General features: G+C 40.8%; 1 protein-coding gene across 3 annotated transcripts in view; it reads left to right on the forward strand.

The window, feature by feature from the left end:
• Nucleotides 1-854: 854 nt before the first annotated feature.
• The window catches only part of MEMO1 (mediator of cell motility 1), a 130,776-nt gene continuing 116,562 nt past the window's right edge, over nt 855-15,068 (forward strand). Inside the window, exons 1-2 of one of the 3 annotated variants that reach the window (XM_081253533.1) lie at nt 855-1,515; nt 1,970-2,047. In XM_081253533.1, coding sequence (XP_081109659.1) covers nt 1,242-1,515; nt 1,970-2,047 — 352 coding nt within the window. In that variant the 5' untranslated portion in view covers nt 855-1,241. Of the gene's footprint in view, nt 1,516-1,713; nt 2,048-15,068 lie in introns of those variants that run through there. The other 2 variants (XM_081253532.1, XM_081253531.1) reach the window with 2 other exon arrangements.

The raw sequence follows: 15,068 nt of genomic DNA on the forward strand, positions 1-15,068 counted from the left end.
AGGTATCACTGAGTTTTGCTACTTCAGGAAGAGTACCAGGGAATCAGCTCCGGCCGTCCTTTTTCTGTTATCCCCAAATTGACTACTTGGCATGTCCTTTTTTTTTTTTTTCTGTGAAATAGCTTAATATTTGGGCAGGTTAGTGGTGAAGTGAGAGGGTTAAAAATTGAGTAAAGAACTATACAGAGTGGAGTTTTGTTTTGTTTTTTTCCAGCTTAAAAACTGTATAAAAAGGTGTGCAAGTCAGAAGTATTCCAGTAATTGACCAGGACTGGGATCTCATGCAAGATCCTTGAGCCTTAAAATTGAAAAGGTGAGAGGAGGGGTAGAAACTATATAGTATCTGAAAAAAAAATCTATTATATGACACTAGTAAAACTTGAAAATTAAGCAGTCAGTCGTTTGTTTTGGACTCTACCGGGGATCTGTTTAGTGTGAAATTCAGATATAACAATTTTTATGATTTTAACTCCAAGTCTTTCATTGAAGGTATGCAACTTTCTCTTACTCTCTTCCCAGTTTTGGAATGGTCTACTCCATAACATTTCCTTGGAGCTCCAAGATATTCTACTTTGCTGTGATTCTTGTATAATTTTAACGTAATTCTTTGTTCCTGACACGTGGGATTTAAAAGATAATGGAGGGTTGGAAATAATGTTTGTTGTATGACTACTCTATCAGGCTCTTTACATTTATTAACTCATAATCCTAGGGACACACCTTGAGTATTGTTATACCCATTTTATAGATGAGAAAACTGAGGCTAGCTATATCACACTGTAGTCTAGTTACGGAGTTAAGACATGCAATTACATAAATATAACTTGAAACAAGATAACTGTTTACGGTGTCAGAGCCATGATTAGACAGTAAGAGTGGCCCGGTGAAGCAAAAAGTAGCATTTGCAGGACCACGGGCACACTACCACATGCCTGCTTCTACAAATGAACTTCCCATCGTGGCCACAGACTTGCGTGCCTAGTAGTGAAACCTTGGGGGTGAGCATCCACTAAGGATTCCTGTGTGTGGCGGGGAAGACAGGGGACTTTCCACGTGGAAAGCCGCACCGTCTTGCCCTGGGTGCTCTGCGTTTAAGGAAGTTGGTTGGGGGAGGGGGCTTGCCCTGCGGCTGCGTCCTACTCCCCGCGCCCTCCTCCTCCCAGCCTCTGCTGCCGCTAAACCCCGGAGAGCGGACCGCGCACGTCGAGATTCCTCGGCGGGCCTGGCAGAGGCTGCTGGGCATGCTCAGTGGGCAGGACCCGTTAGAGTGGCGAGTAAGGAAGCGTTGGCTCTTCTCCGGGTCTGCCTTCCCCGGTTCAGGCCCCGGCCCTGGGCTTTTGTGTGCGCGGAGCTGCAGCCGCCGCTGTCTCCCAGCGGGGCCGCCCGACCCCAGATGCCGTGTGGCCTGTCCGGTGTCCGCCGTTAACCTCGCCGCGCGGCCGGAGGAGGAGCGGGGCGGGGCGGGGCCGGCGGGCCGGCAGCCGGGCGGGCAGGAGGGCCCCGCCGGGGGTGGGGGTGGGTGCGGGGAGTCCCGCGGGGGGTGGGGGGAGGGGGCGGGCGCGGAGTCACGGGGGTGGGGTCACCGGCGGTGGCTCCGGGAGGCCGACCGGGAGGGGAGGGGGCCGTGGGGGTGGCTCGGCGGAACCAGCCCCGGCTGGGGAGCAGCGGCGACTCCGGGGGCCGGGGCCAGGGCTTTCCGGGCTTCGGTGAAGCCGCCGCGGGCCCCGTCTTCCGGCGGCCGCCCGAGTTTGTGGTGATTGTTGCCGCCGCCGCCGCCGCCACCGCCCCGGCTGCCATCTCCTCCTCCTCCCGGGCCGCCGCCTCCTCCTCTTCCTCCTCCTCCTGGGCCGGGCTGATCCCCTCCCCGCTGCCGCCTCCTCCTGGGCTGGGCCCGCGGTGTCTCGTCCCCTCGCGGAGCCGCTCCTGCCGCCGCCGCCGCCGCCTCCTCATTCATCCTCGTGCACCATAGGCGGCACAGGCACCAAGATGTCCAACCGAGTGGTCTGCCGGGAAGCCAGTCACGCCGGGAGCTGGTACACAGCCTCAGGTAGGGCCCCAGGCCGGCCGGCCCTTCCGCCGCCGCTGCCTGGCCCCGCGCCCGGCCGGCCGAGGTCGGCGGCCCGGCCCCGCGCGGCGGCGGGAGGGACGAGGGCGCTGACGGCCGCCGGCCGCGGACCGCGTGGGGAGGGAGCGGGCCGGAGGCTGGCCTCGCCGCCTTCCCACCCGGGCGGCATCCCGCCGGTCAGCCCGGGGTCGGCCGCCCTCACGCTCTGCCGGGAGTTGGGCGAGAGGGAGAGTTGCCGCCTCGTCAGCCTGCGCCCTCCCTCAGGACCAGGCTCGAGTAAAGAATGTGCTCCCCGACCGAGCCTACTTGTCGCCTCCTCCGGCTCCCGGGAAGCAGGCGGCCGGCCGCAGCCACCCCCCGGGGGGACGGTTCACCCTGCGCCCGAGCCCTGCTTCCTCCGTGCGGAGCCGAGCGACCCTCCGCCCTCCGGCCGCGGGAGGGAAGCGCCTTCCTCCTTTCCCCTCCCCTCCCCTCCCGTCCCCTCCCCTCCCGTCTCCTCTCTTCGCCTCTCCTCCCCACGACGCTCCGAGCGGCGCCCGCGACTCGGGGACTTCTTAGTCTCCCGGGGTGCACACGGGCTGTGCTCGCCCGCCTCCTGCCCGGCAGTCTTCTCCCGCTCCCCTTGGCAGTTCAGAACGAGAGGCCGCATTTCCCCCTCACCTTTCAGGTGCTCAGCCGTCTTGAGAGGAGTGAAAGGTAGTACTTTTTGACATTGCCAGACCAGAGGCAGGGTCTGGGCATGTTAGGTCTGTGAGAGGAGGCCCCTTTCTGGGGTTTGCTGCTCTGTCTGTTGGGGGTAGGGTAGAAGTATTGCTAAGCAGAGGCTTGGGGTGGCCTCCTAGCTCTTTTGTCAGTGTTTTCATTGTTACTGTCATTCACGAAAGGGGCAGCTGGAGATGGCATCAGCACTTTTTTCTGAGCAGCCTCCCAGTCTCCAGTCGCTTAACACCAAGCAGGTGCTGGAACTACCTAACGCGTTGGGTCCGGTTTTGAGCGAGTTTAGTCTTCTATCGACACTGTCCAAAAATACTTCAGAGCTCTTTAGGTAAGAGAGTGTAGGGACTTTCGCTTTAATAAAGCTCTTGTTAGAACGACTGTTTTCTGGGATTATTTTCAGGAGTCACATTTCTGATAAGTTGACAAAATTCCACTGTGATTCCTGAATTTTCAGTCATTTGGTATTGGCTTATCAATACCTAGACCCAAATCTTTAGTGTGGGTCGGATCATGTTTCCCTTTGCAAATAGTTGGGTTGGATAGAGACATGGTTTGTGAGAAAAAGATTTGGAAGTAAATTCATTTCTCTGAGGTTGCTAAGCTCGCTCATTAAATACATGCACTTTACTGACTCACTGAAGATTTGCTGTGTTAAGAAGACATAAAGGATATGCAAGCCTAACAGGTAGCTACAGTTTTTCATTAAGCAGATGACTTTTGATGGTTATAGTGGCTTCCCTCACGGTTCCAAAGTGCTTCATAAACATTTCATCAGTTCTCACAACCTTAGCATGTCAGTTAAGCCTTTCTTGTTCAGCTTATGGGGATATGCCCAAGATTCTGTACAAACCAGTGGCAAAACAGGAATGGGAGTCCCTGGCTCCTGGTTTTGTCCTCCAATCAATGCATTATTACTATTAAATTTATTAATGAATAATAGTCTTTTCAGGGTTGTGAGTCACTAAACTTTTTCTTCAATGTGTTTTGAAGAGTTTAAAAAGTCACAGTTTTCATTTTCATGGCCACTTTTTGGTTAATTTATTTTGTTTTCTATACCTTTCAAAAGTGTTTTAAACTTTTGCACTGAAAATGTGGCCAGATGATTCTGGAGGAATTTTTATAGATTCTTGAACATTCTTTGCATAGTAAAATTAGTCATAGTTCTCACACTTCAGACCTGAAAAGACTTCTCAGTAATCTCAAATATAAGAATCCTTTAATCCAGCTGAAAACATTCTGTGATTAAAACTATTTATCAGTAGTGAACTAAAGTGGACAACTTTCTTAAAATTTTAAAATATATTCTTATTTCCCTAAATTCTGAATGAAATCAGTAATGCAATTTTGGTAATGTGAATTGTCATGGAGAACCTTATTGTTAAAAAAAAAAAATTCAGACCATGTGTGGCACGCGCGTGCGTGCGTGCGTGTGTGTGTGTGTGTGTATGTGTGTGAGAGAGAGACTTTTAAACTTGAGTAATAATTAGGGTGAATTTAAAGCAATTTAGGGGAATTCTCTGGCAGTCCAGTGGTTAGGACTCTGTGCTTTCACTGCTGAGGGTGCGGGTTCAAATCCCTGGTCAGGGAAATGAGATCCCTCAAGCCATGCATCGCTGCCAAATTTAAAAGAAAAAAAAGGCAATTTAGTTATAAAAGCTGATTTCATATTTTAAAAATGAATAAAAATATACGTAAGTAAATTTTGACTTGATCTAGTGACTTCTAGACCCCATTGTATCTAGATTGATAACTTTGACCATTGGAAAAATTTTACTTGTATTATTATTGTTCCCTTAAACTAGGCCTAAAAACATGTAGTAGGAGAGAGACAGATGTGCTTTTGGATTGTCATTCTGTAATTCTACAGCATTCAGATTGTATCCATAGAATTAAAGTGCTCAATTACAGATAAAATGGTGAAATAACATTTGCTTCAGTTATAGCTAGTTCAGAAAAAAAAAGTGTGTATACATATATGTGTTATATATCTACATACACACCTTCGTTTTTATTTACCCCTTGTTATATGCTAGATCCATTGATAAAAGTATCCAGTATTCCCTGCCCTCCAAGAAGATATTGGAGGATAAATTCACCCTAATTATTACTCAAGTTTAAAAGTCTCTCTCTGAAGTGTAGTAACTCAAGACAGAAAATAAATATCAGATAAATTGAGGCAGTGCTTTTAGGAGTTTGGACGAGGGTGTAATCACTTCAAAGGATTTGAATTATGCTTTGAAGGAAGGGTATTTGAGTAGATTTGAAAAGGGAGAAGGTACATTGGGGAACACCACAAAGATGCAGAGGCAGGTAAATGTAAGTAGGCCAATTTAATAAGAATGGAAGGTTCTCATGGGGTGTAGTTCGCGAGCCTGGTTGGAGCTAGAGTGTAGATGCCTGTGAATGCTATGCATCATAGGGATTTAACTTATGCAGTAGGTAATCAGGACCAGTGCAGAAGTTTCTGAGTAGGGGACTGATATGCAAGTAGCATTTTAGGAAAATTAATCTCATAAGAAGGTTAATCCTTGCTTCTTTATGGGTATACAGCAGGGATCAGCAAACTCACTATGTCTGCAGTCCAAATCCAGCCTGTGGCCTTTTTTGTGTGTGTGTGTGGTAAAGTCCACTAACAAAGAATGGTTTTTAATTTTTTAAAAAAATTTATTTATTTTTGGCTGCGTTGGGTCTTCGCTGCTGCGAGTGGGCTTTCCCTAGTTGCAGCGAGCGGGCCTCTCATTGCTGTGGCTTCTCTTGTTGCGGAGCATGGGCTCCAGGCGTGCAGGCTTCAGTAGTTGTGGCACATGGACTTAGTTGCTCTATGGCACGTGAGATCTTCCCAGACCAGGGCTCGAACTTGTGTCTTCTGCATTGGCAGGCGGATTCTTAACCACCGCGCCACCAGGGAAGCCCGGTTTTTAATTTTTGAAGGGTTTAAAAAACAAACAAGAACCAAGAAGTGAAATAGAGTCTGTATGTGGCCTGTAAAGCCTAAAATATTTACTATTTATTTGGGCCTTTACAGAAAAAAAATTGTCAACCCATAGTGTATATTTGTGGTTCTCAAAATGTGGTCTCTAGATCAGCAGCATAATGTGTCTGTACTCTGTATTTTTTCCGGATTTGCTGTATCTTTCATTTCATTATTTCAGCCCTTATCATCTTCTGTCTGGACAGTTACAACTACCTCCTAACCGTCCTTCTTTCTGCCAACTTTATTCCCTTTAAGTCCATCCTCTACATTGCTCCCTGAATAATCTATCTGACCACATAATTTCTTTGCATAAATCTCACTGACCCATCTTTCCTGTTGGATAAGGTCTAAGTCTCTTCATGACTTGGCATCTTCCTATCTCTTTGGCCACTTCCCCCAACCCCATCCCAGTTCTCCCTTTTACTACGCTTCAGCAACTGTCTAGCAGCTGTTCATTGTTTCTTTAAATACACTGTGCTGTTTCTTACCACTGTGTTTTTATTCAAGCTGTTTCCTGTGTTGGAATGCACTTTGCCAGGATAACTCCTTCTCATCTTTTAAGGACTCAGGTGTTAACACCTCCTAGAAGCCTACCCTGATGCCTTACCTCCCCCTGGCTGTTTCTGATGTTCCTTTGTGTTCCCATAATATCCTGTGTGTATCTCTATATATTTACCTTGTTATCTGTGTATGTGGTCTTCTATAAGATTATGAACTCCTAGAAGACAGGAACTATGTCTTACTAATTTTTTTGTACCCCAAGTTCTCAGCAAGCACAGGTTTTGTACATAAATTTAATAAGTATCTGAACAAGTGAACATTAAAGGGCTTAGCATATAGTAGATATGGACAGAGATATTGACATTTAAATTCCTAAGAACATTGCGGGTGATATAGGACCATTGCTAGTTAAGTCTCTGAGCGTAGTATAGGTGAAGAATCTTGGTGGTAGGAAAAGATTAGAAATCATGATTCACTAGTTGGGGACCTTATTTAATGTAAGATTTTTAAAGAAGTACAACATACATATAGAAAAGTGTACAGCTAGATGAAGTTTCACAAAATGGGCGTGTCATTGTAATTAGCACCCAGCTCAATAAATATCAGTAGTGGAATTCCCAACTCACACTGTATTCCTTGTATTCTAAGACCATAGAAAAGTTTTGTCTGTTTTTGAACTCTGTATAAGTGGAATCATGTAGTATAACTTGTTTGAGCTTCTTTTGCTCAACATTACATATATGAGATTAATCCATGTTATACTGTAGTTTGTTTATTCTTGTTGTTGTGTTCTATTCTGTGAATAAACCACAGTTTATCCATTCTACTGTTGATGGACATTTTTGTTATTTACAGTTTTGCTGCTTTGAACATTTTTGTACTCTTTTTCCTGATGAATGTATATATGCATTTTTGTTGGGTATGTACCTTAGGTGGAATTATTAGGTCATGGTTATGGCTATGGTATGTTCATTTTTAGTAGATTTTGCTGAAGTTTTGCCAAGTGGTTTTACAAACTTATACTCCCACCAGAAGTATATGAGAGAATTCCAGTTGTTCCACATGTTTGCCAACACTTGGTATTGTCAGTCTTTTTATTTTTAGTTTTTCTTGAAGGGTGTGTAGTGGTATTGCGTTGTAGTTTTGATTTTATTTTCTGATGACTAATGAAGTTGAGCACCTTTTCATATTAGGAGCCCCATGTTTATTAGTCATTTGGACTTCTGCTTTTGTGAAGTGTCTGTTAAGTCTTTAGCCCTTTTTATACTAGAGAATTTACTTTTTTCATATTGATTTTTAGTTCTTTATATATTCTGGATATAGTCTTTTTAGGTATATGTATTGCAGATATCTTCTACTCTGTAGCTTTTTCAGGATCTTGGTATTTTGGTGAGTCGAAGTTCTTAATTTTAAAGAAGTCCAGTTTATCAGCTGGTTAGTGTTCTTCTGTTTCCATTTATGAAATCTCTACCTACCTCAGTGTCATGAAGTTAACTTTCCTATGTTTTCTTTTAAAAGCTTTATTTTTTCACCTTTCATATTAAGATCAGTAATTCATCTGGTTGATAGCTGTATCTGTATGGTTGTGGTACATTACATAAATTTATTTTGAAATAAATGTACATATAGAAAAAGTATAAATGGGTGTACAAAATGGGTGTACACTTTGATGAATATCCACAAATATACTCTGTGTAACTATCCCCTAGCTCAAGAAATAGAACGTTTTCACCATCTCAGAGGAATATATCACATTTTAATGTTTTCTGAAATTGGTATGTTTTATATCTTAAGTGTATATTTAATGTGGGAGGTTCCCCCCCCCCCCCGGAAAGTGGTTGTTATACCTTATAATTACTAGTGTCATAGAAGTGAGAAAATATATCGAAGTCTAATGATTTCATAAAGCATTCTTGAACTGTTTGTATGGTATATATCTTAATAGTAGTTTTATTTTTTAAGTTGTTTTAATTCTTTCTGTCATATTTCTAAATATATTTAATAAAATTATATCAGGGTTCTATAATTGGAAAACCACAACTTTTTTTTTTTGGCATGTACCTTGAGTTCTAGAGTGTCAAAATATATCTTGGTGTGTGAGAAATTAAAAAACTGATAAAAATATTCTCCTTTGAAGAGAAAATACTATATAATATTTAGTTTTGAAATGAACTTTTTTAGGTTACTAAATATGGTTTTCTGTATGATGATCTTTGCGTCTCATCCTATTATTTAACCTTGGAGAAAGGCAAGAAGGAAAGAACAAATTTAATAGGTAAACTGTTGAGATTATTGCTTGATTACCTCTTTCTCACTTTCCTTCTTATCCTTTCACATGCAATTTCCAAGTCAAAAATCATCTTCCCTACCTCCATAGTGTAGTTTATATTACATACTTTTGGGTTTTTGTCCATTTTAAAGAAGGTCAAGACAACAAATAAAAATGTCATTTGTTAAGTGTATTCTGTAGTTACATTTATGTCTATATAACCTCTCATCTTCAAAAGGCTGCTACAAGGTTGGTATTTTCTCCATTTATGGATGTGGAAACAATGACTCAGAGAGGTTGAGTAACTTGCTTAAGGTGTAGTAAGTAAGTGGAAGAGCCAGTCTGACTCCAAAACTAGAGTTAAATGTTAGGGGCAGGGAGGTATGATGAGATATGCTGCCCCAAACACTGAACTTTTCTGTTCCATTCAGGTTTTTCCCAAACTACAATATAGACATTTAACTGATACTTATATATTATCATTTATGGTTTATAAAGCATTTTCTCATACATTTTTGACTTTCAAAAGTCAAAAAGTTTATAAAGCATTTTCTCATACATTTTTGACTTTCAAAATTTTTGACTCATACATTTTGACAATAATCTTATGATTAGGTGCAGGATAGGTAAGGCAGGCAGGTCTTTAATCCATCCCCACCTTTCTATTTTATTGATGAGAAACTAAGACTTGAAGGAGGCTAAATTGCCTGAGTCATACTACTAGTAAATGGTAGAGCTAGAATTTGAACCTAGGACTTGTAGCTGAAGCCTGGTGTTCTTTCTATTTATAGTGATGCCAGAGTAAGTAAGAAGTTGAACTATTTGGAATCAGTAAGCACCTCTATAATTGTCAGGTTAAATATATTATAAAATAAAAGCTTAACTAAAAGCACTTAAGAATATTGAATATTATTCATATGGTATAAATAGACAAAGGAATTGGTATATTTTAATTACTCTAGTCCTAGGATTTGAATTGGGCCTAACAAAACTTGACACTTCTGCAAAGTCTTAATTTAACTTTCAATCATTCAGTATTGGACAAACTCAGTTCTGTGTGAAAGGTACTGCTCTAGGGACTAGGTGCATAGCAGGAGATGAAAACAGACAAAAATCTCTAGAGTTTATATTCTAGTTGGGGGAGACAGACTATAAATACGGTAAGTAAGTAGAACACATAGTATGTTAGATAGAGGAAAATGCTATGGAGAATTATAAAGCAAATAAAGCAGAGCTGGTGCATAAGGAATGTTAAAGAATGGGAGAAATTTTATTTATTTTTATTTTTAAAAATATTTATTTGTTTAATTATTTATTTGGCTGCGCCAGGTCTTAGTTGTGGCATGTGGGACCTTCGTTGCGGCATGAGGGACCCTCGTTGCAGCATGCAAGATCTTCAGTTGCAGCATACGGGATCTTCATTTGCAGCATGCAAACTCTTAGTTGTGGCATGTGGGATCTAGTTCCCTGACCAGGGATTGAACCCGGGCCCCCTGCATTGGGAGTGCAGAGTCTTAGCCACTGGACCACCAGGGAAGTCCCCAAGAGTGGGAGAAATTTTAAATGGCAAGGACAGGGTAGATGTCACTGAACTGACATTTGAGTGAAGACTTGAAGTAGGTGAAAAAACAAGCCTTGCATTCTAGATAATTTTAGGGGTTAGGGGCTAGATAGTTTTAGGTCGAGGGTACAGCAAGTTTAAAGGCCTGGAGTATTTGAGGAATGCAAGAAGGTTATTGCAACTGGAATGGAGTGACATGGGGCAGAGTAGTTTGACATGAGATTAAGAGGAAAATAAATAGCTGGAGCAGAGGCACAAAGGTGTTGTGGTCAGATGACATTAGGTCTGGAAGACCATTGTAAGGTCCTTTACTTGAGTGAGATAGCCATTGGAAAGTTTTGAGCAGTTGGTGACATGATCTATTATAGTTTAGACTTACTAGAACCACTTGACTGCCATGTTCAGAGTAGACTACAGTTGGGGAGTGGTGAAGGCAGTGGCAAGGGCTGAACCAACAGTTAAGAGGAAAGTAGCAATCCAAGTTACAGATGATGGCTTGGATTGAGTAATAGCTGTGGAAAGTGGGTAAGAAGTGGTTCATTACTGGGTATATTTTGAAGGTAGAGTCGAAAGAATTTGCTGATATACTTGGAGTGGAGTGTGAGAGAAAGAGAGGAGTCGTGGATATTTCTTAAGGTTTATCCCTGAGATTGCAATAATGGAGTTGCTATTATCTGAGAAAGGGAAGACTTAACAGAAACAGGTTTGGAGGGGGAAGGTTAGGAGCTCAATTTTGGTTTGTTAAGTTTGAGATGTTTACTATATAGTTAAGTGGATACATGAGTCTGGAGTTTAGGGGAGAGGCCTAGGGTGGAGCTTTAAAATTGGGAATTATCATTATGTAGATAACATTTAAAGCCAAGTGTCTGGATGAAATCACCATAGGAATCAGAGTAGCCAGAAAAAAAGAGGTTTGTGAGTGAGCCTTGGAACATTTCCAACTTGAAGAGGTTGAAGAGGTGAGGGATATCATGTAAGGAAGATAGATTAAGCTTCTCATGAGGAAGAGAATGAGATGTCCTGGGAGCCAAGTAGGGAAAATGCTTTAAGGCATCTCAACACAACTTATGTAGATTTTTCTGGGCTTTTTTTCTTTGACAAACACATTTAATCTGGTCTAAGCCACTCTGGTCTTAGCCATCTCTTATGCTGCTGCCAGAGCTTCCTAACTGGTTGCCTAGTTTCCATTCTGTTCTTTACACAGCAGCCTGAGAGCTCTTTTAAAAATGTAAATAAGATAATATTCTTTTCTCAAAATCCTATCATACTTAAAATCACACTTAAAAATCCTGGCCAAGGCTTAGAAGGTTTTATATGCTTTGACTTCTGCTTAACTTTCTGATTTCATCTTCTACCACTTGTCCTTTACCTTATGTTGTTCCAGCCATTCTGGCCCCCTTGCTGTTCCCCAAATATGTCAAGCTTATTCCTGCCTTAGGACTTTTGTGTGCACTGCATAACATTGATTAATCCTGGACTGGTAGTCAAGGAAAAGGTATATTTATTGACTCCCTTATTTCCTTAGTCACAACCAGGAGGACAATTAGGGAGAGATGTTGAGAATGAATGGGATAGGTTTTCCCAAAGTGTTCTGAGAAACAGTCCCTGGAGATGCCTTTGCAGAAAGGGTTTATGGTCAAATAAGTTTAGGAAATGTTGCATCTGTTTTTCTCTGTTGGGCCCAGACAACTAACAAGAGACTTGTTTTATGGCTTATTACATGGTCTGTCTTGGTGAGTGTTCTGTGTCTGTTTGAAAATAATGTATGTTTTCTGTCGTTGTGGGGTAGATTGCTCTCTAAATGTTAATTGGGTTATTTAAATCTCTACATTCCTATTGATTTTCCTTTTTTTCCTGTCAGTTCCTGAGAGCAGTTTTGAAATTTCCAACTGTAATTCTGGATTTGTCTATTTTTTCTTTTAGTTTTGTTGATTTGTTGTTTCACGTTTTTTGACTTTCTGTTATTTGATATACCTGTTAGGGATTATATTTTGTTGATGAATTGACTATCACAGTGTATGTTCTTCTTTATATTTGGTAATATTTTTTGCTCTAAAGTGTTGCTTGTGTTGTATTAATGAAGCCAATCCAACTTTCTCATGGTTAATATATATATGGTATATTCTTTTCCATATGTGTCAGGGTCACCAAGACCACCTTCAGGTCTGATGATTTGTTAGAAGGATCAGAGCTGTTATACTTACAGACGGGGTTTATTACAGAGAAAGAATACAGGTTAAAATGAGGAAAAGGTACAGTACAGTGGAGTGCAGGAGAGACCAAGTGTGAGAGTCCAGTTGTCCTCTTAGTGACGCATGACAACAAGTGTGCAGTGTTGCCAACCAGGGAAGCTCAGCTAGGCCTTGGTATCCAGGGTTTTTATTGGGGGCTGGTCATGTAGGCATGGAGCAAGCTTGTGACTGACCTTAGCTACTCAGTCTCCAGCCCCCCTCTCTCCTGCAGAGGTCACACTGATACAGTGTGGCCCAGGGTAGCAGGAGAACAAAAAGAGGAGTTCACCATAAATCACATTGTAGCATAAACTATCTGGCAAGGCCCAGCTATACAAAGACACTTAAAAAAATTGTGGTAGAATATGTATAACAAAATTTACTGTTTTACCAGTTTCTAAGTGTACAGTTCTCTGGCATGAGTACATTTGTATTATTTATTGGGGTGGCCAAAAAGTTCATTTGGGTTTTTTCCGTAAGATGTTACAGAATGAACTTTTTGGCCAATCCAATACAACCGTCTCCAGCATCCATCTCTAGAATGTTTTCATCTGTTCCAACTGAAATTTTGTACCCATTAAACACTTAACTCCCTACTGACTCCTTCCTCCAGCTTTGGCAACCACTCTTATCCTTTCTTTATCTATGATTTCACCTATCTTAGGTACCTCATTTAGGTGGATTCATACAATATTTGTCCTTTTATGTCTGGCTTATTTCACTTAGCATGTTTTCAGAGTTCATTTATGTTGTAGCATGTATCAGAATTCCTTTTTAAAGCTGAATAATATCCATTGTATGATATACCATAGTTTGTTTATTCATTTATCTGTTGATAGACATTTGGGTTGTTTCTACCTTTTGACTTTTGTGAATAATAGTGCTATGAATGTTGGTGTACAAGTATCCGCTTGAGTCTTGCTTTCCATTCTTTTGGATATCTATCTAAGAGTACAATTGCTGGGTCATATAGTAATTCTGTGTTTCACTTTTTGAGAAACCACCAAACTGATTGCCACAGTAGTTGCACCATTTTACATTCCTACCAGCAATGCTTGGGGGTTCCATTTTTTTTGCAGCCTTGACAACACTTGTTATTTTCCTTTTTTTGGATAATCATCCTAATGAGTGTGAATTTGTATTGTTATGGTTTTGATTTGTATTTCTCTAATGACTAATTATGTTGAACACCTTTTCATGTGTTTATTGGCCATTTGTATATCATCTTTGGAGAAGTGTGTTTTCAGGTCCTTTGCCTATTTTTGAAAGCACAGGTTCCTAACCACTGGACCGCCAGGGAATTCCCACTACCATACTGTTTTGATTTCTGTAGCTTTTTTACTCCATTTTTGAAAGGTAGTTTGGTTGGTATTGAATTCAGTGGGTATGTTGACATTACTTCTTTTAGCATTTTATAAATGTTCTGTTGTATTTTGGCTTGCACAGATTCTGAGAATTATGTGATTTTTAAATATTTGTTCCTCTGAATATAGGGTGTCTTTTTTCCTCTAGTTGCTTTAAGATTTTAAAAAATTATTAACATTTTCCTGCTAGTCTATTATCATGTGCCTTTGAATAATTTTCTTTGAATTTAATCCTGTTTGGAATTTGTCAAGTTTCTCAGATGTGTGGGTTGTAGTTTGCAGCAAATTTGGAAAAGCAGTCATCATTATCATCTCAGATATTTCTTTTTCACTTCCTTTGTTTTCTAGACTCCAAATAAAAAAAAGTATGTTAGATATCTTAATATTGTCCCACAGTTCACTGAGAATTATTTTTTTCCTTTTTTTCCTCTGTGCTTCCTTTTGGATAATTTCTTTTGCTTTATATTCAGGTTCACTGATTTTTTTCTTGTGCAGTATCTAATTTTGCTTTTAATTCTGTCAATGACATCTTTTAAGTATAAAAGAATTAAAATAACTGCTGATTTCATGGTTTTACCTGAATCTTTTCTTTTTTTTTTGCCGCATTGTGTGGCTTGCGGGATCTCAGTTCCCCGACCAAGGATTGAAACCAGACCACGGCAGTAAAAACGCCAAATCCTAACTACTAGACCACCAGGAAACTCCTATTATTTTCTTTATAATTACTTTATTCATTACTATTTTTTTTCAGATGATGGATTTATTTATAGGTTTAAAAAAACATTTCCCTTTTGTGTTTTAGAAATGAGATACTTATTCTTCTGGCATGAGTATTTAGTTGCTAGTGATACTGTTTTGGCTCGGAGCTGAAAAAAAGAGTAAAATTTTTTGTTTTTCTGAGGTCAGAGCAACATAAAAATTGAAAGTACATTTGAATTATGGCTTAATATTGGTTTAGGATTATGTTGTTTCAATTAAATTATAAATTAAAAATTTTTGAATACATTTGTATGTTAAAAATTAAAGATATTCATTGAGAAGTCTCATTCCTGTACCCTTCTGTGTATTCCATATTCCCCTTCCCTTATAGGTATTTGCCTTTATCGGTTTCTCGAGTGCCTGGTGTTTCTTTATGCATATGTAAGCACGTATGGACACGTCATCATTTTCTCCCTCTTTTCAGCAAATGGAAGCTGAAGTGTAATAAATGCCAATATCTCATATTTTGTCTTATCCTTTGCCTTTTTGTACTTAACAAATTTAACAATTGAAGATCTTTTCATATTACAACAGAGAGTTATTATTCTACCTATTATACCTCCTTTTTTTCTCAGTGTTTATTCTGGTTCTTCAAAGGAAGATAGTTATGATGCATTCAGTAAGGTT

The sequence above is a fragment of the Mesoplodon bidens genome (genome assembly GCF_964165515.1).
Source record: "Mesoplodon bidens genome assembly, chromosome: 14".
NCBI classification, from domain to species: Eukaryota; Metazoa; Chordata; class Mammalia; order Artiodactyla; family Ziphiidae; genus Mesoplodon; species Mesoplodon bidens.